The sequence below is a fragment of the Notamacropus eugenii genome, chromosome 5 (assembly GCF_028372415.1).
Source record: "Notamacropus eugenii isolate mMacEug1 chromosome 5, mMacEug1.pri_v2, whole genome shotgun sequence".
Lineage (NCBI taxonomy): Eukaryota > Metazoa > Chordata > Mammalia > Diprotodontia > Macropodidae > Notamacropus > Notamacropus eugenii.
Genome location: NC_092876.1, coordinates 368,703,810 through 368,728,573, shown reverse-complemented (window position 1 = coordinate 368,728,573; position 24,764 = coordinate 368,703,810). Strand labels below are relative to the sequence as shown.

The 24,764-nt window shown below is 39.4% G+C and overlaps 1 protein-coding gene across 1 annotated transcript in view; it reads right to left on the bottom strand.

The window, feature by feature from the left end:
* Nucleotides 1-24,764, bottom strand: part of IMPG2 (interphotoreceptor matrix proteoglycan 2) — a 125,884-nt gene that overhangs the window by 65,404 nt on the left and 35,716 nt on the right. The window contains exons 6-7 of the mRNA XM_072614161.1: nucleotides 4,223-4,272; nucleotides 3,138-3,220 (exon numbers count right to left, since the gene is read on the bottom strand). Of these exons, the coding sequence (XP_072470262.1) occupies nucleotides 3,138-3,220; nucleotides 4,223-4,272 (133 nt within the window). The remainder of the gene's footprint in view (nucleotides 1-3,137; nucleotides 3,221-4,222; nucleotides 4,273-24,764) is intronic.

Below are 24,764 nucleotides of genomic sequence, written 5' to 3'. Positions count from 1 at the left end.
ATTTTAGTTGTAAGTTAGTGAAAATAAAGATGCATTTTTTTTTCTCCTCCAAGGTCATAGACATCCTGAAATCTGTCCATGGATTGCAAGTTAAGAATCCCTGAGTTAGTAGGTAGGCTGCATTGTTGATTTCTCACAGGACAAGGGTGTTTTTCACAGAGATTTTATATGGGACCAAACCAGAATTTCAGTTTGGGGAGAGGGTGGAAATTAGATAAATACTTTCCATGGTGAAGAAGATGGCAAAAAAGAAGTCCCTGTGGATAAGAAAATGGCTCAAGAACAAGCCAATAAGTTCAGATAGAATCTTCCAACCCTATGGACCACTCCCCAAATCTCCAGACAAAGTTAATCTGACTTGAAGTATTTCCAGAAAGTTTCAGAGAAGGGTTTTCCACGTTGGAGTTCAAAAATACCATGAAACATTAATCTCCATCTCATCTGGAAAAAAGGAAAATCCAAATCTTTTCTTTCCACCAGCTTGTTCTTCTACCATCAATCCCAGAATCAAGGTTCTGCTGGCACCAAAGAGTTTCTTTCACTTTACTGAGGGACCACATATACAATCTTCTCTGCTCTCCCAAAGAACTTCAGGATACGGCTGGTAAAGTATTTGATTTTGCCTGAAACTTTAAGGAACATTATTCTGGTCCACCCACTTCTGCTAATGTATTAGTAGTTCTCTCATTGGCTCTACTCTGTGAACCAATAGGCATCTACATCTCTCTTATTTTTGTACCAGATTCTCTGGCACAGATGCAAGCATTCTTCAATTAGTTGTTTCAAACGATTAGAAACAACAGTAGTGGAAACTAGAGTATTACGTGTTTTGTTTTGTGGGTCATTTGTCTTCAGTCATGTCCAACTCTTTGTTTCTTTCTTAGCAAAGCTACTGGAATGCTTTGCCATTTCCTTCTCAGATCATTTTACAGAGAAGCAATTGAGGCAAACAGGGTTAGATAACTTGTACAGGGTCCAACAGTTATTAAATGTCTGAGGTCAAATTGTAACTTAAGTTCTCCCGACTCCAGGCCCCCTCTACCCACCACTACCACCTAGCTGCCCCAAAGTATTATTAATGCAATACTTTAACAGAAAGGAGACCTAAGTGGCAAAATTCTCTTTACTCTGTAATTTCCAGGAGATAATGGTTTGAGACTGAATGTATTTGGATAGTCTCACTGATGGGCCATGGCTAAGATTGTGAAAGATGATAGAGAGGGAAGGAGGGAGGGAGCTTGGAAAAAGAAAGGAAAGAACACATGAATTTTTTTAAAAAGGTAAATTGCAGATCCAGTCAAAATGATACAATTAGTTGAGTCTCCAAGAAAAAGACAATAAAATATTGTATTTAGTCAAATATTGGAAGCATTGCTATAATGAGATTTCTGGAAAAGAGAAACAACCCAGGTACACACAGAAAAACAATTACAGAAAGAAAAGGGGAATGTGAAGGAAGTAAAGTCAGGACTATTCAGAGAAACACTGTGAAAACTGATAAATGTTCTAACTGTCCACAGACAAGCGTTTTCCTCACATGCTAAGGGGAAAGGAGAACAGGAAGAGCAAATTTCCTGTGTTATCTTAAAAAGAAAAAAAATAAGAGAAGAAAAAAGGAAAAGTCAAGAAGGAAAGAAACCAGGGTAGAGAGCCACTTGTGTCTCAGGCAGTGATCCAACAAGCTAAGCATCAACCCAGACACTTCATGGGGAGGGAGGGACACTGCTTTCCTGAACTCTGTGGCTATGATTAATAACTAGCTGGGGATATGCTGGCAGAGAAGAGAAAAAGAGAGGGTGGAGATGGGGGGAAATGCTACTGCTGTCATGCTCTTTGGTAACAACAAAATTGGAGAGTGATTTCAAAAATAAGGACAACCAAAATTGCCCCAGGGGTAACAAAAACAGGGGAAAGATCTCATTCTCTCTCTCTCTCTCTCTCTCTCTCTCTCTCTCTCTCTCTCTCTCTCTCTCTCTCTCTCTCTCTCTCTCCCTTCTCTCCTCTCCCCTCTCCCCTCCTCTTTCTCTCTTTCTAAATACTAGCCCTAAACAGAAGTGAGCATAGCAAATTGAAGAAGGGAAGAGAATGAGAAACTATGAGTGGCTTCTACCTTTGGGGAGGAGGAACATACAGGGAAATGTATAGATACTTCAAAATGGTCAGGGATATCCTGGGAAATGTTTCATATCTGACTCTCAGAAAGAATTCATTTTAAGTTTAATCTGCATTATTGGCATTTTCTCCATCATTTTCTTAAGTCTATAGTCAAGTAATGCCTTGATTTGGAGGTGTGAATGCTCATACTGAAAATTTAACAATTGGAAATATCTCTAGTACAGCCTTAGGTGTGGGAGATAAGAAGAAGAGCTGGCAAATGGCAACAAAAATCATGATTGTGTCTTGATAACAATTGTAATCATGAATTGAAATCAATTAATAATAAGTGATATTTATATAGCATTTTGAGGTTTGCAAAGCATTTTACATGTGGTGTCTCCTTTGATCTTCATGACCACCATGCTCTCATTATTATTATTATCATCCCTGTTTTACAGAAGAAACTGAAGCTTAAAGATTAAGGAACTTGCCCAAGGTCATACATCTAGCAAGTGCCTGAAGGAGGATTTGAAATTGGACCCTCCTGACTCTCAAATCCAGTGATAGAATCGAGGGTTACTAGCTTAACAACATTATAGGATTATCATAGAGAGCAAGTAGATAGGCTGGTGTGGTGGCTCATGCCCATAGCCCCTTGTTGCTGGGTTGCTGAGGCTGGTCGATCATTTGAGTCCAGGAGTTTTGAACTATGATAGAGCTAAAGTCAATTGGCTATCTACACTGTCTCATCTGAATTAAAGTCACCAGGCACCCTAAGGAGGGGATAACTGACCCAGGGGAAAAATGGATCAGGTTAAAGTTTCCATACCACATTCGTTACTGGCTTTGGGGCCGGCCATGACCAGCTGCTGCATTTCCAGTTTGGGTGAAATAGAGAGAAGACATTGTCTCAAAAGAGGGAGTGGGTGGTGGCAATCTAATCACACACAACTCTATTATAGTCAGGTTCCAAACGAAAACTTTTCCAGAGCCCTGGGCTCAAGGAGGGACATGTAATGAACAAATATGAGATCACTTACACTGTCATCCGGTGTTTCTGAGACACTGTCTGAGGAACTTTGAAAGGAAACCACCCTGGGGGATGATGCGCTGGCTGCAGCATCTGTAGAGATAAATGAAACCGTGTATCTCAATGGCATTACCTAAATCTAAACCTGTTAACAGGCTAAGGCTAACTTCAGAACTTCACAATCTGTCTTTCTTTTTGCTTTGATTGGATCTACAGGATTTACCACAATGCCTGACCCACAGTAAGTGTTAAATAAATGCTGGTCAACTATTGATCAACCATTCTCATAAATTATTAATAAATCAATAAATATTAATTGATAAATTAATATTATATAACAATATTTAAAAGATATTGATGAATTATTAAAATATTAATAAATAATAAATAATTCTTATGCAGCATAAGTACTCATTTTGCCTATGTTCTCATTCATTTGGATGTTAACACCTTCTGGCTCCTTTTCAGCCACTCTGTCATCACAACTTTGGAATCAGAAGGGATCCCAAGATCCCAAGTCTAAAGCTGGAAGGGCTCTTGGAAGTCATCAGATCCAAACCCCTCACCTTACAGATGAGGAAAAAACAGAGGCCAAGATAAGGATACATGATTTGTCCAACGTCACAAAAATAGAAAGGGGCAGATCTGGGATTCAAATTCAAGTCCCCTGATACCAGTTCTAGTGCCATTTTTATTAGATCAATCTGCTCCAAAGAATGAGGCATGTCCTTCAGTTTTGTTTGTTTCACGAGTCCCCATGGCCAAAGAGTTCAACACCAAGTGTCTGGTCATGTGCCTTCTATACTTAGCTAAGCTGGTCCCCTGAAAGTAGATGGAGCCTCTTGCTAAGATCATAGCCAAGGGTGGGTTTTTTCCTCAGTATAGTTCCCTACAAATTTGCTTGCAAACTGCCTGCCTATCTATGAGTTCAAGACTCTAACAATGAACAATTATGACAAACAAGACTGATTTTAAAAAAAAGCTATTCCTATACCTTGTATGAAGAAGACAAAACTAATTGAAATTTTCAAGTGGTTTTGTTCTTGTTTGCAGGTTGACAAAGCATTGACTATTAGAAGAAAAGTGAAAACATACCTGTTGATGTTGACATATCAAAAGATGTAACAGGAGTTGATGTTTCAGTGCTGGAAGTCAGAGGTGGGGAGAGAAGAAGACATTTGGAGTAAATAAAATGGTGGGAAGAAGAAAAATTTTCAAACGAGATAAGCACTAGTCGAAGTATAAATTACAGTGTGAACATGAAGGGCAAGAGTTTATAATATAGGAAGTCTACTCTTTTCACACTTAACTCATCAAACTTGATGTGGAAATTGGTCATCTTTGTAAACAGAGATTTTTTAAATAATAAAATTTTAGAGGTAGAAGGAGATTTTTGAGGTCATGTAATTCAACCTCTTAATTCTGCAGATAAGGAAGCTGAAACACAGTGATATTGGGTGACTTATCTAAAGGTATACCTTTAGTATGTATACCTTTAGCAACAGAGCTAAGATTAGAACTCAGTTCAAATCTCTTCAGTTGAGGTATGAATCACTGTCAATTTGAGTCAATTCAATAAGCATATATTAAGCACCCACTGTGTACATGGCACTGTCCTGTTCACTTTCTACTACATAGCACTACATGGATCTAAGTACAGCTTGTTTCTTTATCTTGTAAAAAATATTGCAACCTCTCACTTGATATTTTACTTTATTTTCATCGATAAATTTTGTTTTAATATATCACTGTCTTCCCAAATTTCTTCTCTCTGTGGTACTTGCCCATAAAAATAGTTAAGTAAAACTGCCTAATAGAGGTGCTGCAACTCATAGTACATGTTACTTTTCATTTTGTAAATATACCATTTGTTAAGAGCAAAGAAGGATATGTACTATAACTTTCATAATTTGGAACCAAGGTTGCCCAGTGTATTTGATAGGAGTTATGTTGTAGTCATTATATTTATTGTTCTTTCTTCAATCTGTATCAGATAATACAATTTCCCCATCTCTCTCTGAATTCTTCATATGCATCATTTCTTATAGTGCAATAACATGCCATTATATTAATCAATTACAGGTTGTTCAACCATTCACCAGTCATTGGTCAAACATTTTGTTTCCAACATTTTAATATTACAAATAGGGCTGCTAGGAATATACTGACATGTATGAGTCCTTTCTGTCTGTCATTGATCTCCTTGAAGGATGGAACTAGTTGTGGGATTGCTAGATCAAAGTGTAGAAATAATTTACTCCTTTTTTCATAATTTCAGATTATTTCCAGTACAGTTTGGGCAATTCACAGATATGTCAATAATGAATTAAGGTATCTACCTTCCCAGAGCCCCTATCACATTATTTTTTTTCCAACTTATCCTCTTTGCTAATGTGTTAAGTGGGAGGTAATGCCTCAGAGTAGGTTTTATTTGCATTTCTCAGGATAAAACCCTGCCTAGAAACAGGGAGGGAAATAACAAGGCAATATGGCCCAAATTTTCAAAACTCCATCAAAACCAAGACTGAAGTCATAGCTCAATCAATTAAGCGTATTCAGACTGGTTTGAACATCATGGTCACATCATTCCAAACAATGTGTTAACTATAAATGGAGTGAAAGGGGGAGAGGAGAGAGGGGGGGGGGGGGGGGAGAGAGAGAGAGAGAGAGAGAGAGAGAGAGAGAGAGAGAGAGAGAGAGAGAGAGAGAGTCAAGATAAATGAATCTTTGTGATAAATCCTTTAAAATTGGAATTCTGCATTTATTGGTATTTATCTCTCTACCTCCTTGGACATCATAGTGCAAAAATGTACTACTTCTATTTTTTAAATAGCATTGCTGATTAGATTAGAGAAGCACCTAAAAAGAGCACTGTATGAACCTAGGAATGACAGGAGAATTAAGTTGAAAGTTTGATCAAATTTTCTCACCAAAAGCAATGTTGTGTTTGGTTCATAATTTGGTTCATAAGTAAGCACATGGGATGAGAGTAGGTGGGCTTTCTTTGATAGAACTGGATTTCACTTTCCTAATCAAAGCTGCATTTCATGTAAAAAGAAAAGAACATTTTTAAGAATGAGAGCAGTAATGCTCCTCAATAAAGAGGGCACATAGTAGTATAATAGTTATTTACAGTTATCCCTTCCACATCATGACTTTCCCCATTGTGGTTCTGATATATCCCAGATTGGCATAAGAAATTAAATGGGATTTGGGGCGAGTTTTTTGGAAGCCACAGGTGACACACAAAGACCAACAGATGACACAGAATCTATGACCCAAATTTTACAATAAGGTACTGCAACCACTCCCATAAGGGAAAAAGAAAAATTCAGAACTTCTCTGGTACAAAGGGGGTCCAAAAATTTATGCAGATTTTCCAGATCACAAGGGAACTGCACCCCTAAACCCTATGATGTGGAAGGGATAACGGTACTCTCCAAATTCCCTACCCAACAACCTCTCTCCCCAAAGAAACAAAGTCAAAAAGAATATTCCACTTTTCACTATCCCAAATAGATCCCTTCATTTGAAGCTGCATACCTCCTACAGGGATCATTTAATTCTCATAATCACTCGTAAAAGAATAGCTAGAAATGTACTGACTTTGGACCAAGACATTCTAACTTTATTTTATTTCCAGATTTTATGTAGTCTGTCTGGATCTATCCATTTCAAGCAATCAGCAAAGAATCCCCTGGAGTCTTGTATTCTTAGCTCATTCAGCACATTCTACTTTGTTCTTCATTCCTCTGCTTCTCCTTTTATCCCCTTTTCCTAATATGAGACCAAGAAAATTAGCCATTTGATTTGAGTGGAATGCAACTGGGATAAAGAGAAGACATACTAAGCTTATGCCACATACAGTCAATCAGTTCAAAGAATATGAAGCAAAGCATATAAATTCAGTGCCCCACATAATACACTTATTCTTCACAAATATTAAAAGGATCCAGTCATCCAGTCTACCTTTCCAACATATAGCTTTGCATGGCCTATGCTATCCTCTTCTTCTGAAATAAATCAAAATAGTGTGATGGACAGACAGCAAGACTAACAGAGGAGACGTGGGTTCTAGTCTCACATTTGCCTCTCACATTATATGAACTTAGACAAACCACTTTATCTCAAAGCTTCATCATCTGTATGTCTCAAAGAATAACACCTGTTCTATTTTGATCTTCATGCTGTTATAAGAAACAAATGAAAATATAAAAAAGACTTTGAAAAGTGAAAATCTAAGAAATATTGAATATGAAAAAATCAGAGAAATCCAGAACTTATACTTCTGAACTCTACAGAAGACGAGAACAACCATCAAAACAACTCATACCACTTGAGTATTTTAAATTATTCCTTATAATAAAATCCTGTGAGGTGAGTCATCCAGTCTCTACTTGAAGACTTTCAGCAGTAGGGAACTTGATGCCTTCAAAGGCAACTCATTCCATTTTGGGACAGCATTGTTAATAGACAACAGTTAAAGTTTCCCTCCATGTACCACTATCGTGTCAGTAATATTTGCCAGCAAATGTAAAATGTATGTGCCCATGTAAGATATTTGTGTCCACTTAGATTGTCTCAATGTATAGACGTGTGACTCATAGTATTGATAGGTGGATATGTGTAGATAAAATCTGCCCCATGCCTCTCTACAAGTGCCTATGATTTCTTCCTTTTAAGCAGAAAAAAGGACCATGGCTGAGCACTTACTCCTATCCTCATTTATCTCCAAGAGGAATACCTGGCTATAATTATATCTATTTTCCCCTTGCCTTAAATATTGCTGGTCTAAAGGTACAATACGTTCAGAACAAAATCTGTTTCCCTGGTTACTAGACTTTAGCTTATACTCACCAGTTTAACTCTTTCCTACCAAAAGCAAGTTACACAAAAGACCATAACAAATAGCAAGTAGCAGGTGAACCTATTTATCCAAACAAAAAAAAAATAAAGCAAATTGGAGAATTTCTACAGATTTGTTGTTGCTGTTGTTGTGTTTGTCCTCCTTCCTAGAAGAGGACCATGACATCAAGATGATGACATGACTTGCTGCTGACTTTGATTTGAGTGAGGGAGAGCTGTGCAAGGTCAATATACCAGAAAGGAAATGAGTAAACGAGCTCTTTACTGGAAACAAGATGAAAGCTGAGAGAGAGAGAGAAAGGGGGAGGGGGGGAATATATATATAATATATATATATATGTATGTACGTAGGTAGGTAGGTAGGTAGGTATGATCTCACTCAAGGGAAATTCTTTAGTTTTAGAGAAGCCAAGTGGGAAACCAGGAATATGTTGCAGAACCAGCTTTCTTTAAAGTCTTTCTCTTTTTCTTCCCTATGCCTTTCCAAAAGAGTGCATAGAACAACATTTGGTTATGTCACAAAATCTCTAATCTTTACACAAGCACTCAGCATCATATCAACATTCTCTCTACCACTTAGAAGTCATATCTCTATATTTGCCTTTGAAATCTATTGCAGAAACCTTCTACTAAATAACATAGTGAATTCCAAAATTTTATTTATTGGTCACTTGTTTAGAACTAAGAACACATTTTCCCATAGAAACAATATTCTGGTGGTCAAGATAGAAAAGTGTGAATTAAAAGACTGAGTGATTAAGCAGAATCAGAAATGACTAAACGACCTAATGCAAAGAGCCGTCACCGATGGTGCCATGTAACCTTAGAAAGAGATTATAGGATCATGGATTTATAATGGCAAGGGATCATCTAGTCCAATATCTTAATTTAACAGATGAGGAAACTGAGACCCAATAGGTTACATGGCTTTTCTAAGGTCATAGTAGTGACAGTGGCAAAATTCAAATCCAGGTGTTCTCTTTAAATTGAGTTTCCTTTCTGTATGTGATCTCTAAGAGAGGACCCAGGGATCTGTGCATGACTTTGTACATAATTATTTTAATGAATGACTTTGATAAAGGTGTAGATGTCATGTGTATCAAATTTGTAGATGACTAAAAGCTGGGATGGATAGTTTGTATGTGAAGTTCATGTCTCCTGAAGATCAAATAAAGGAACTGGGAATTTTTAACCTAGAGAAGTCTCAGGGAAGATGTGATAGCTATGTTTGAGTGTTCGATAAAGCACTAGACCTAGAGGTAGGAAGACAAGTTCAAATACAGCTTCACACACTTGCCAACTGTGTGACCCTGAGCAAATCACAACTTCTTCCTGCCTCAGTTTTCCCATCTCTAAAAACACCTATCTTCCAGGATTATTGTGAGGATCAGACAAATTAATATACGTAAAGGACTCTGCAAACCAAAAAAAGTACTATACAGATGCTAGTTATTTTTTTGTCTATTTGTGCCTAGAGGGCAGAACTGGAAACACACTAAGAAACAGCAAAGAGGAAAATATAGGTTGTATGTAAGAAAAATTATCTTAACAATTAGAGCTACCCAAAAATAAAGTGGGCTACCTCAGGAAGGAATGAGTTCTTCCTCAATGGAGATCTTCTAGAAAAGTTTAGATGACCACTTTCTCAATGGGTGTTGTTATAAGAAAAATTCTTTTTCAAGCATAGATTAAACATAGCTTCTGGGGTCCCTCCCAGCTCTGAGATTTTGTGAATCTGTGATTGCCATATAGCAGTGGAGATGCAGTTCAGGTTAGAAAATATGAATGTGCCATATGTGACTTTCTCCAGCAGTATTCAATAACATGAGATTAGGAACAGAGAGGGTGGGTGGCCAGAGTTTCCTATCTTTAAGGGTTGGCATAAACTGGACAGTTCATAAAGGATTCAAGTTCAAGATTTCAAGAAGCAAAGGACAGTACATATATTAACTGGTGAATAATAAAGTCAAGTCTAAAAAGGCAGGAATGTGGGGCCAGAGCAAGAATAATTCCTGAACGAATGTATGGACAAGAAATAGTTTTAAGAGCAGGGAGTCAAAGGAAAAGATGAAGACAGGAGATTGTGATCAGGGATTGGAATATCAGGGTTTGAGATCTAAGGCATGGTCATCCCCATGGATGGGGTGGATAAGGAAGCCATGGTAATTGATGGTAGTTGATGGACTGGGAAGGCAGGGTGTTTAATGGGACAATAAATAAATATGAAGTCCTCAAGGATAAGAATAGAATTTGGAATAGAAAGAAACATTGTGAGCCAAGTACTGAACTCCTTAAAAAAGAAGCCGGGGGGGCAGAGCCAAGATGGCGGAGTAGAAAGACGCACATACACATAGCTCTGAACCCACAACCCATAGAACATCTGTAAATAGCAACTCACTGCGAATTCTGCAGGACCAGAGGCCACAGAACATTAGAGTGAAGGAGATTTCTGTTCCAGAGGGACCTGCAAACCTCTCGCAAAAGGTCCTTTGCACCGCGGACTGGGAGCCAAGTACAGCCCTGCCACAGCCGCAGCACCGAGAGGAGCAGATTCAAGCAGGCTTCAGGGACGGAGCCTCCAGCAGCCACGTGGGTCCCTCCACCCACAGGTGACGGGGGTCAGTGAGAGGGTCTCTTTGGCGGGTCGAGAGGGGAGTGGGGTGCCCCCATAACTCAGGCCCCCTCGCGAGGCAGAAGCAGAGGTGGGAGCAGACAGGGGCTCCCAAAGCAGGCAGGAGCCTGGATCCATTATTGAAGGTCTCTGCATAAAGCCCCTGAGGGAACTGAGCCTGTGAGGTGGCCCTGCCCTGACCTGAGCACCTGAACTTAATCTCACAGTGAATAGCAGCCCTGCCCCCACCCAAAGCCCTGAGGCTGGGAAGCAGCATTTGAATCTCAGACCCCAAGTGCTGGCTGGGAGGATCAGGAGGCGAGGTGGGTGTGAGGAGAATATTCAGAGGTCAAGTCACTTGCTGGGAAAATGCCCAGAAAAGGGAAAAGAAATAAGACTATAGAAGGTTACTTTCTTGGTGAACAGGCATCTCCTCCCTTCCTTTCTGATGAGGAAGAACAAAGCTTACCATCAGGCAAAGACACAGAAGTCAAGGCTTCTATATCCCAGCCCACTCCATGGGCTCAGGCCATGGAAGAGCTCAAAAAGGATTTTGAAAATCAAGTTAGAGAGGTGGAGGAAAAACTGGGAAGAGAAATGAGAGACATGCAGTCAAAGCATGAACAGCAGGTTAGCACCCTGCTAAAGGAGACCCAAAAAAATGCTGAAGAAAATAACACCTTGAAAAATAGGCTAACTCAATTGGCAAAAGAGGTTCAAAAAGCCAATGAGGAGAAGAATGTTTTCAAAAGCAGAATTAGCCAAATGGAAAAGGAGATTCAAAAGCTCACTGAAGAAAATAGTTCTTTCAAAATTAGAATGGAACAGATGAAGGCTAATGACTTTATGAGAAACCAAGAAATCACAAAACAAAACCAAAAGAATGAAACAATGGAAGAAAATGTGAAATATCTCATTGGAAAAACAACTCACCTGGAAAATAGATCCAGGAGACACAATTTAAAAATTATGGGCCTACCTGAAAGCCATGATCAAAAAAAGACTCTAGACATCATCTTTCATGAAATTATCAAGGAAAACTGCCCTGAGATTCTAGAACCAGAGGGCAAAATAAATATTCAAGGAATCCACAGAACACTGCCTGAAAGAGATCCAAAAAGAGAAACTCCTAGGAACATTGTGGCCAAAGTCCAGAGTTCCCAGGTCAAGGAGAAAATATTGCAAGCAGCTAGAAAGAAACAATTCAAGTATTGTGGAAATACAATCAGGATAACACAAGATCTAGCAGCTTCTACATTAAGGGATCGAAGGGCATGGAATAGGATATTCCAGAAGTGGCATGGAATAGGATATTCCAGAAGTCAAAGGAACTAGGACTAAAACCAAGAATCCCCTACCCAGCAAAACTGAGTATAATACTTCAGGGGAAAAATTGGTCTTTCAATGAAATAGAGGACTTTCAAGCATTCTTGATGAAAAGACCAGAGCTGAAAAGAAAATTTGACTTTCAAACACAAGAATGAAGAGAAGCATGAAAAGGTGAACAGCAAAGAGAAGTCATAAGGGACTTACTAAAGTTGAACTGTTTACATTCCTACATGGAAAGACAATATTTGTAACTCTTGAAACTTTGCAGTATCTGGGTACTGGGTGGGATTACACACACACACATGCACACACGCACACACACATAGAGACAGAGTGCACAGAGGGAACTGAAGAGGATGGGCTCATATCTTAAAAAAATGAAATCAAGCAGTGAGAGAGAAATATATTGGGAGGAGAAAGGGAGAAATGGAATGGGGCAAATTATCTCTCATAAAAGAGGCAAGCAAAAGACTTATTAGTGGAGGGATAAAGAGGGGAGGTGAGAGAAAAACATGAAGCTTACTCTCATCACATTCCACTAAAGGAAGGAATAAAATGCACACTCATTTTGGTATGAAAACCTATCTTACAATACAGGAAAGTGGGGGATAAGGGGATAAGCAGGGTGGGGGGGAGGATGGATGGGGGGATATGGGGAGGAGGGAGCAATTTGAGGTCAACACTCATGGGGAGGGACAGGATCAAAAGAGAATAGAAGTAATGGGGGACAGGATAGGATGGAGGGAAATATAGTTAGTCTTATACAACACAACTATTATGGAAGTCATTTGCAAAACTACACAAATTTGGCCTATATTGAATTGCTTGCCTTCCAAAGGGAAGGGGTGGGGAGGGAGGGAGGTAAAGAAGTTGGAACTCAAAGTGTAAGGAACAACTGTTGAGTAATGTTCTTGCCACTAGGAAATAAGAAATACAGGTAAAGGGGTACAGAAAGTTATCTGGCCCTACAGGACAAAAGAGAAGATGGAGACAAGGGCAGAGAGGGATGATAGAAGAGAGGGCAGATTGGTGATAGGGGCAATCAGAATGTTCGGTGTTTGGGAGGGGGAGGGGACAAAAAGGGAGAAAATTTGGAACCCAAAATTTTGTTAAAATGAATGTTAAAAGTTAAATAAATAAATTTAAAAAAAAAAAAGAAGCTGGAAGGAACGAGAGGATTTTAGATGATCGCGATAAGGATTGGAACAGGGAGATTAGTATGAATGAAGTGAATTTGAAAGGAGGATAAGTTGTTGGATAAAAGTGACAGAGACAGTCATTGTGTCGAGAGAGTGAGTAGTACACCAGTTCCTTCTCCTGGCCTGTTATGTTAAGGGATAGTAAGAGAAAGATCAGTCAGAACCACAGAGAGGATAGCCAGGGGTATCTTCTGGGGGGAAAAAATCAAGAGTCCTTGAGCACGAGAAGATGGAAAAGAGTATGAGAAGAAGATCTAGGATGAAGAATTTATTAATAGTATTAATAACTGTCTTTTAAATAGTACTTAATATTTACAAAGGGCTTTGCATTCATCATTTCGGTTGAGTGTCACAACAAATAAGTAAGGTAGGGAATGATTATCATTATCCCCATTTTACAGGTGAGAAAACTGGGACTTAATGAAATGAAGTGCCTTGTGCCTGGTCACAGAGTTAGTAGATTATCAGAGGCAGGGTTTGAGCCCAGGTCTTCCAGTTTCTGAAAATATCAGTCAATCTCCTATGACATACTACCATTCCTGAGACTTCGCAGTCACAGAAGACCCAATGAAAAAAGAAGATAAAGAGGTTTAGGGGCTAAAGAACGGTAGGGCTAAGCAGGATAGAGATAAAAAATAAGGGAAAGATACAAAAAGAGAGAGATTTTGACATTACCAGATGTCAAATCTGAATTATGGAAATTTAGAGGAGCACTGACCAGAGCTCTTAACAAGAAGGCCAATGAAAATGGCAGTAGGAAAGTGAACTGGTGAAGAATACCTCTCATCCTAGTCAGGTTACAGCTTGGATGCCACATGATTCTTCTAGTCCTCTCCATGAGAGTTCTTGAGAAGGGCTGATGCCAGGCCTTCTCTATCAAGGCCAATGTCATGGTCCCAGAGGAATACTGTAGATTCTTTCACTCCCAGGTAACAGCTATCCTGGAGACAAGGCCTGAACAACAGTGTTGGCATCCTTGGTGGCACTGTCTTACCTGGACCCTTGGAGAGTGGAGCTCCTCAGATGACAATGGGATACAGGAATGCAGTACATGGAGAAAGCCTCTAATTCCAGTCTGTTAAGGGGGCCTGGGAGGCCCAGGGTTAAGTCAAGGTTTTGATACTATTCTATCTATAGTAGATAGAGTATAGAACTTGGAGTAACAAAGACCTGGGTCCAAATCCTGCCTTGGTTACTGAATAATTATAAGGCCATGGGCAAATTGTTTAATCTCTTTGAACCTCAATTTCCTCATCTGTAAAAGGAGGGGGTTAGCCTTGATGACTTCTAAGATCTATTCTAGCTCTAAACTTACAATCCTAAGACCTAACCCCCAAACAGAGGCAATTCCACATGCAAAAGAGGTGAATATGGTATTAGAATTTGATAGATGAGCCATTTGGTTCATACTGATGACTCCAGCAGAGGACAAAAATCATCCACATGAATACACAAAAAATAATTCACTTTGACTAATTTATGACCATTTTCTTTGCACTCATTCCTTAGAAAAATCTCATGATAAATCCAGGTCCCTGCTTCTGGAAAATTCTATCAACAATATTGGAAAGTTGGTTATATATTTTTCCTAGACTCCTAATCTTATTTCCCTGACATGACACTAGAATAAGAAAAATTCCAAAGCTTAATTGATGATGGGTTTTCTGGATATAAATATTCAGAATGTACCAGCTCATCCAGTTAACAATAATAGCTGACATTTCTATGGTGCTTTAACTGTTTTCTTCATAATAACCTTGTGAGGTAGAAAGGGAAAACATCACTATCCTCCCATTTTAAGATTTGGAATCTGAGTCTCCTCAGAGACATGAGGTAATTTGTCTTTATTCACATAGTCAATAAGTATTACTTCTGGAATTTGAACCCAGGTCTAATGACTCTATCTGAATATATCTGAATAATAACAGAACTTTTTGCTCTTAATCCCATATGGAGTGTTTGCCTTTCCCCTACTCTTGTATCTTTTCTTTCCTTGCAAGGGCTACCTGCCTCCTTTTCAGAGAAGAAAAAAATAGTTTAGAGTTTAACATTTACATTCCCTTTGGGCAGAGCACCCACAGGTAAGGGTATTATGATGCACTATGTGGACAGAGGGAAGGGTAAGAAAGAGAGGGAAAGAGAGAGGGAGGGAGGGAGGGAGGAAGGAATGGAGGAAGAAAAGGAAGAAGGAAGGAAAGAAGAAGGAAGGAAGGAAGGAAGGAAGGAAGGAAGGAAGGAAGGAAGGAAGGAAGGAAGGAAGGAAGGAAGGAAGGAAGGAAGGGAGGGAGGGAGGAAAGGAAGGAGGGAGGGAGGAAGGAAGAATCACCTCTTGGAACTCCCAACTATCTTGAAGAGGTCTATCCTGATTATCTCAGTTGTCAGTGCCCTCTCCCCCTTCATTCTGATGAAATTATTTGATATATATCAAATAATTTCATATAGAAATGTGTGTGTCGAGTAGAAAGACGCACATACACATAGCTCCGAACCCACAACCCATAGAACAACTACAAAGAAGTAACTCACAGCGAATTCTGCACCCAGAGGCCACAGAACATTGGAGCGAGGGAGATTTCTGTTCCGGAGAGACCTGCAAACCTCTCGTAAAAGGTCCTTCGTGCTGCGGACTGGGCGCCGGGACTGGGAGCTGAGTACAGCCCTGCCGTGGCCGCGGCACCGAGAGGAACAGATCCGAGCGGGCTTCAGGGACGGGATCTCTAGCGGCCGCACAAGTACCTCCACCCACAGGTGACGGGGGTCTGTGAGAGAGTCCCTTTGGTGGGTCGAGGGGGGAGTGGGGTGCCCCCATGGCTCGGGCCCCCTCGGGAGACAGAAGCTGAGGGGCAGCGGCAGACCAGGGCTCTCCAAGCAGGCAGGAGCCTGGATCCATTGTTGAAGGTCTGTGCATAAACTCCCTGAGGGAACTGAGCCTGAGAGGCAGCCCTGCCCTCACCTGAGCATCTGAATTTAATCTCACACTGAATAGCAGCCCTGCCCCCGCCAAAAGCCCTGAGGCTGGAAGCAGCATTTGAATCTCAGACCCCAAACACTGGCTGGGAGGATCAGGAGGTGAGGTGGGTGTGAGGAAAATATTCAGAGGTCAAGTCACTGGCTGGGAAAATGCCCAGAAAAGGGAAAAGAAATAAGACTATAGAAGGTTACTTTCTTGGTGAACAGGCATTTCCTCCCTTCCTTTCTGATGAGGAAGAGCAATGCTTACCATCAGGCAAAGACACAGAAATCAAGGCTTCTGTGTCCCAGCCCACTCAATGGGCACAGGCCATGGAAGAGCTCAAAAAGAATTTTGAAAATCAAGTTAGAGAGGTGGAGGAAAAGCTGGGGAGAGAAATGAGAGACATGAAGTCAAAGCATGAACAGCAAATCAGCTCCCTGCTAAAGGAGACCCAAAAAAATGTTGAAGAAAATAACACCTTGAAAACTAGCCTAACTCAATTGGCAAAAGAGGTTCAAAAAGCCAATGAGGAGAAGAATGCTTTCAAAAGCAGAATTAGCCAAATGGAAAAGGAGATTCAAAAGCTCACTGAAGAAAATAGTTCTTTCAAAATTAGAATGGAACAGATGGAGGCTAATGACTTTATGAGAAACCAAGAAATCACAAAACAAAACCAAAAGAATGAAAAAATGGAAGATAATGTGAAATATCTCATTGGAAAAACAACTGACCTGGAAAATAGAGCCAGGAGAGACAATTTAAAAATTGTGGGCCTACCTGAAAGCCATGATCAGAAAAAGAGCCTAGACATCATCTTTCATGAAATTATCAATGAAAACTGCCCTGAGATTCTAGAACCAGAGGGCAAAATAAATATTCAAGGAATCCACAGAACACTGCCTGAAAGAGATCCAAAAAGAGAAACTCCTAGGAACATTGTGGCCAAATTCCAGAACTCCCAGGTGAAAGAGAAAATATTGCAAGCAGCTAGAAAGAAACAATTCAAGTATTGTGGAAATACAATCAGGATAACACAAGATCTAGCAGCTTCTACATTAAGGGATCGAAGGGCATGGAATAGGATATTCCAGAAGTCAAAGGAACTAGGACTAAAACCAAGAATCACCTACCCAGCAAAACTGAGTATAATACTTCAGGGGAAAAATTGGTCTTTCAATGAAATAGAGGATTTTCAAGCATTCTTGATGAAAAGACCAGAGCTGAAAAGAAAATTTGACTTCCAAACACAAGAATGAAGAGAACCATGAAAAGGTGAACAGCAAAGAGAAGTCATAAGGGACTTACTAAAGTTGAACTGTTTACATTCCTACATGGAAAGACAATATTTGTAACTCTTGAAACATTTCAGTATCTGGGTACTGGGTGGGATTACACACACACACATGCACACACGCACACACACATAGAGACAGAGTGCACAGAGTGAATTGAAGAGGATGGGATCATATCTTAAAAAAAAATGAAATCAAGCAGTGAGAGAGAAAGATATTGGGAGGAGAAAGGGAGAATTGAATGGGGCAAATTATCTCTCATAAAAGAGGCAAGCAAAAGACTCATTTAGTGGAGGGATAAAGAGGGGAGGTGAGAGAAAAACATGAAGTCTACTATCATCACATTCCACTAAAGGAAAGAATAAAATGCCTACTCATTTTGGTATGAAAACCTATCTTACAATACAGGAAAGTGGAGGATAAGGGGATAAGCAGAGTGGGGGGGGATGATAGAAGGGAGGGCATGGGGAGGAGAGTGCAATTTGAGGTCAACACTCATGGGGAGGGATAGGATCAAAAGAGAATAGAAGTAATGGGGGACAGGATAGGATGGAGGGAAATATAGTTAGTCCTATACAACACAACTATTATGGAAGTCATTTGCAAAACTACACAGATTTGGCCTATATTGAATTGCTTGCCTTCCAAAGGGAAGGGGTGGAGAGGGAGGGAGCTAAAGAAGTTGGAACTCAAAGTGTTAGGACCAGCTGTAATGTTCTTACCACTAGGAAATAAGAAATACAGGTAAAGGGGTATAGAAAGCTATCTGGCCCTACAGGACAAAAGAGAAGACAGAGACAAGGGCAGAGAGGGATGATAGAAGAGAGAGCAGATTGGTCATAGGGGCAATTAGAATGCTTGGCGTTTGGGGGGGGAGGGGAGAAAAGGGGAAAAATTTGAAACCCAAAATTTTGTGAAAATGAATGTTAAAAGCTAAATAAAAAAAAAAAAAGGAAAAAAAAAAGAAAAAAAAAAAGAAAAGAAATGTGTGTGTCACACACACACACACACACACACACAAACACAACACACATGTTTTTGAAAAGCAGTTTGGTCTGTATAGAGCCTCAGCATTAGGAAAACCTGAAGTCAAGACCCTCTTCTGATACTATCTGCTATGTTACCCTGGATAAGTTATGCCACCTCTAAGTGTCCCCTTGTGTAATTTAGGAAATGAAAAAAGTTTCTCTCTGTAAAGGTGATGAGACTGAGGGGCTAGTAGGATCAAATGTCCAAAGTTTTCTGACATCCTGATTTCAAGAAGATAAAATATATGTTTAATGAGGTTCTGCAAAGGAATGTCTTTAGGCAGACCACTTTGCCAAAGGATTAAAGGTTTAGATCTAGTATGGATTTAGAAGCCATCTAATCTAACCCCCTTTTACTTTTTAAAATTTATTTATTTATTTTTAGTTTTCAACATTCATTTCCATAAGATTTTGAGTTCTAAATTTTCTCCAAGAAAATTTTTTACCCCAAGACACTATGCATTCTGATTAGCTCTGCCCCTCATCTGCCCTCCCTTCTATCACATCCCTCCCTTCCCTTATGGCCACCTCCTCTATTTTCTTGTAGGGCAAGATAGATTTCTATACCCCATTACCTGTTTCTTATTTCCCAGGTACATGTAAAAGCAATTTTTAACATTTATTTTCAAAATTTTGAGTTCCAGCTTTTTTCCCTCCCTACCCACCCATCTCCACTGAGAAGGCAAGCAACTCAGTACAGGTTATACATGTGTAGTTAGGCAAAAGACTTCCATAACAGTCATGTTGTGTAAGACTAACTATACTTCCCTCCATCCTAATATATCCCCCATTTATTCTATTCTCTCTTTTGACCTTGTCCCTCCCCAAAAGTGTTTACTTCCAATTATCCCCACCTCCCATTTGCCCTCCCTTCTATCATCCCCCCACATCCCACTTATCCTCTTCTCCCCTACTTTCCTGCAGTGTAAAATAGATTTTCATACCAAATTGAGTGTGCATGTTATTCCCTCCTTAAGCTAAATGTGATGAAAGTAAGCTTCACTTTTACCCCTCTCACCTCCCCCCTTTCTTGCTTTCTCCTCCCAATATGTTCCTCTCTCTCCCCTTAATTTTATTTTTTTTAGATATCATCCTTTTCTATTCAACTCACCCTGTGCCCTCCGTCTATATGTATACAATCCCTCCAACTACCCAAATACTGAGAGAAGTCTCAAGAGTTACAAATATTATCTTTCCATGTAGGAATGTAAACAGTTCAACTTAATAAGTCTCTTATGATTTCTCTTTCCTGTTTACCTTTTCATGCTTCTCTTGGTTCTTGTGTTTGAAAGTCAAATTTTCTATTCAGCTCTGGTCTTTTCATCAAGAATGCTTGAAAGTCCTCGATTTCGTTGAAAGACCATTTTTTCCCCTGAAGTATTATACTCAGTTTTGCTGGGTAGGTGATTCTTGATTTTAATTCTAGCTCCTTTGACCTCTGGAATATCATATTCCAAGTCCTTTGATCCCTTAATGTAGAAGCTGCTAGATCTTGTATTAGCCTGATTATATTTCCACAATATTTGAATTGTTTCTTTCTGGCTGTCTGCAATATGTCTCCTTGACCTGGGAACTCTGGAATTTGGCAACAATGTTCCTAGGAGTCTTTTTTTTTTGCCTCTCTTTCAGGAGGGGATCAGTGAATTCTTTCAATGTTTATTTTATCCTCTTATTCTAGAATATCAGGGCAGTTTTCCTTGATAATTTCATGAAAGATGATGTCTAGATTGTTTCTTTGATCATGGCTTTCAGGTAGTCTCATAATTTTTAAATTGTCTCTCCTGGATCTATTTTCCAGGTCAGTTGTTTTTCCAATGATATATTTCACAATGTCTGTTATTTTTTCATTCCTTTGGTTTTGTTTTATAATTTCTTGATTTTTAATGATTGATTAAAATCTTGATTAATGATAAAGTCATTTGTTTCCATCTGCTCCATTCTAGTCTTTAAGAAATTTTTTTCTTCAGTGAGCTTTTGGATCTCCTTTTCCATCTGGCCAGTTCTACTTTTTAGGGCATTCTTCTCCTCATTGGCTTTTTGGATCTCTTTTGCTATTTGGGTTAGTCTATTTTTTAAAGTGTTATTTTCTTCAGCATTTTTTGGGTCTCCTTTAGCAAACAGTTGACTCATTTTGAATGATTTTCTTACATCACTCTCATTTCTCTTCCCGATTTTTTCTCTACTTCTCTTACTTGATTTTCAAAATCCTTTTTTGAGTTCTTCCATGGTCTGAGATCAATTCAAATTTTTCTCAGAGGCTTTGGATGGAGGAGCTTTAACTTTTTCTTCTGTTTGCATGCTTTGGTCTTCCTTGTCACCAAAGTAACATTCTATATAGTCTTATTCTTTTTTTCCAGTTTTTGCTCATTTCCCCAGCCATTTTCTTGACTTTTGAGCTCGTTGTCAAGGTAGTTTTCTGCTTTCAATGAGGGCAAGGAGTGTACTATCAGAAACTTTATTCCCCCACAATCTGTGGGCCTAGAACTTCAGAAACAGTGGCTGCAACTGTCCCTGCTGCTGCTGTAGATGCAGCTATAGCAGCAGCTTCCTCCCTGGGCCTGGGGTCAGAACACTCCACTCTCCTGTCCTGGTCCCACAGGCTTTTCCCATTGACCTTCCAATTTATTCTCAGCATTTTGGGGTCATGAAGTCTAGAAACCACCACAGATGTGAGAGATTCAGTCTCCCCTAGGCCTGGTCAGATCCCCTCTGTGCACTTGGCAGCCCACACTGGACTGCACTCTGCTCTCAGTGTGGCATGATAGATACTTTCCAGCAACCTTCCAGGCTGTCTTAGGCTGGAGATTTGCTTCACTCTGTCATTCTGTGAGTTCTGCAGCTCCAGAATTTGTTTAGAGCTATTTTTTACAGGTATTCGGCTGGGCTTTGTGGAAGCACTCTAGAAAGTCTGTGCTGTTACTCTGCCATCTTGGCTCTGCTTCCCTAATCCCCTTTTAGAAATAAGAAAACTGCAGCTCAGGGAGGTGACATAACCAAGGTCCTAAAACAGATAGAAGTAGTATTGGCATTCAGGAACTCTGACTTCTAATATAATTCTCTTTTCCACTGTGCCACAATGTCTCCCTACGTTAATCTTTAATTGATAAAATGCAGTCACCGTAAGTATGACAAACAGAAATGAGAGTCTATTAACAGGGAGTAATTTGGAAGCAAAGGTTTGGTTATAAGAAAGGAAAGTACAGGCACTGATAGTCACAATGAAGGAAATTTGAGTAGAATAAAGGAAAGAGGACTAGGGTAAAAACTATGTGAGAGCAGATAGAAAATGAGAGAATATAATAGGGTTAGGAAGAAAGTTACTTTTAAGAGTTTACTTGACTTAGAAGATAAAACCTCTGGCAGTCTGTGAGCTTCTGAGACAGAGGGTCAAAATGATGGTTATGAAAAGCAACTTAGCTACAGTGCTTATGTAGCACCCACCCTAAACCACTCCCCTAATTTTTACTCAAAGGTTCTAGGGGCAATTGTATGGGGCATACTCCTGAAACCCAATGATCTACTTTCCATTAACAATTAGGCAGTAAATACAATTAGCTCTTAGGAAAGCTATTTACTATGATCACATGCTTAAAAAAAAAGAAAACTCAAACATTCCCCCCTTAAAATTGCATCACACTATCCCACAAATACATAAAACATCCATGGGAAGAGTGGGCTCAGACTTAGAGCATAAAGATAGTGAGGCACAGTGTCAGGGAGAAAAGGTACTATAGACACAAGTCAACCCCTGGTGGAAAAAAGGTATTGTCTCTGTTAGTTGTTCAGATGCTTTTAGAACTTTTCATATGCAAATGAGCCATTTACACCCTTTATGAAGTGCAAGTTTTAAATCCTTTTAGAGGTGTAAAATGAAAATGATCTGCTTATTTAGAAAGAAGGTTACCTTCTGCAAAGTACAAATGCAATTATGACCTCACATCTAATTTTCTCTATTCTTTTCCCCTAAAGAGCTGTAAATTTACTGGAGCCTGAAAAGTGCACAACTTTAGTCTTCGAACATGTGGAAAATAAAGTTTCAGAAGCCACAAAACATTGTCTAGGTAGGTATTCTTCAGAACCAACCCAATGCCTATGAATTGAGGAGTAAGGAACAGAAAGAAATTCAGAAAGGAGGTTCTTTGACTTGGTAAAGCAGCATGCGAGAGAAAAAAGAAGATGACATCATAGAATTTGTTACAATACCATACATCAACTAGGTATATCATCATTAGCAAAAGAAAATAAGTTAAATTATAGAGGTGAATCTCATTAGTATTGAAAAATAATTGCATAATGATTGTTACAAAAAACTAATAGAAAGGAAATTAAATTATCTCCTCCTACCAAGCTTACACAGAAAATGAAGAGAAAAATCTGTTCCTACCTTCTCCTCTCCCTAACTTTATCCAATTGCTTTCAACAGGAGATTCTCCAAAAACAAAAATACCAGAAGTTGACACAATTCATTTTGACTAAGCCATAATTTTCTTTTAACTCATTTCTCAGCGAATTCAAATAGCAAATCCAAATCCCTGCTTCTGAAATGAGTCATTTTCTAGTTATTCGCCTCACTGATGCTCTCTACCTGGTTCTGACTCCTTTTGTGTATGCATCATTCAACAATTGTAGTGTAAACTTAAAGAATGAATCATAGTCACATGGGCAACAGGTTGGAGCACTAGACTCTTGATTCTTCTCAAGCCTCTCCAAAACAGAAATTATATACCAAAGATAAAGCACTCAAATGGGGTTGTGACCCACATTTTAAGAAGGCTGGAGGGATCATGAGCAGAAAAACCTTTAAGAAACCCTGGTCCAGGATATCCAGAATCCAAAAGAAAGTAAAAAAAAAAAAAATCTGATCCTGAGGTCTCTCAGCACCACTCCCTTATCCCTGGGATAAGGATCCCACAGCACTGGCAATGAGGTTGCACTAGCAAGCCTAAAGACCCAACACAGGCTCACAATAAAACCCACCTCCACATGGTCCTCTCTCCTTCTTTACAGTGCCATGGAGACTCAGCTTCAGGCTGTAGACGTTTTCCCAAACCATGACAGACAAGCCAGCCCAGCCACAGTCCTTCAAGAACAAAAGCTTTTAGGGGGCCCCACAAACCATAGTAGCAGTGCAGCAAAGCTCTGAATTGTTGGTGGACAACCTGTAGCAACAGTGTGAGCTGTCAGTACCAGGGCAGGGCAGACAACCTGTTGGCCCCACTGTGGAAAAGCTCTGAACTGCCAGTGTCAGGACACAGATCTGAGGAGCAGGAAGAGCAGGACAAGACACCATGAGAGGTAAGGAGAGAGAAGTATAGCACCCAACTAAGCCTGTGGGGGGGGGGGGGGGGGAGACAGAATCAAGTTGGAGCCAGTTCTGACCACCTAAAAGTCACTTGTGTCTGAGAACTAGGCTGGTGAATGATGAATTACCCAGAGTGAGAAGAGGCTGAGAAACTTGGAGATCCATCCCTGAAGGAAATCACCATCAAAGGACAGAATCAGAATAAAAGAGTGAATAGGGGAAAATCAGAGGGGACAAAAGAACTGAAATTACCAAATTTCTCAGGAGGAAGAAAACTCAAAGACCTTGGATATAAGCAGATAAATCAACAGGGAAAACATTAGCAACAGAAGGAAATATGTCCTCCATATCTAGTGAACAAATTTAGACATCTATGAATAAATACTGAAAAAAGGGAGGGGTGAATGATCTAATTCTTGATGAAACAGAAGATTTTGTGGAATGAAAGGAAAACATGGAATCTCAGCACCCTGTTCCTGAGAGTTTCAAAAAAGAGATGAGAATTATGAGAGCAGAATTTTTGTCCTGCACAGCAAAAATAACAAGCAAAATTTGAAAAACTTGAATTTGCAATGGCAAGTCTCACTAAAGGAATTAGAGAAAAACATAATTAGTAATGCAACACTACAGAAACAAAGACAACCTAGAAGAAGAGAAGTAAAACAAAATCCAAGAGCATTAAAAGAAATTATGCTCTCTACACAAGCAAAACATACAGATCTAGAAGACAAAATTCATAGAGACAACCTAAGGATCATAGATCTCTTAGAAGAAAACTACAGGACAAAAAAAAAACCTTAACACTAATGCAGGAAATAATAGAAGAGAACTGCTCAGAACTTCTAAACATAGAAAATGAAATATGAATTGAAAGAATTCACAAATCACCTCAAGAAAAAAAAACAATAATGAAAAGTCCAAGACACATAGTAGTTAAATTTCAATTCAGAAATAAGTTCTGCAAAGGATTAGGAGAAAAACCTTCAAATACAAAGGAAAAGAAATTCAAATAATGCAAAACTATTCTGTACTGAAGAGAAAACGTAGGAGCAAATGG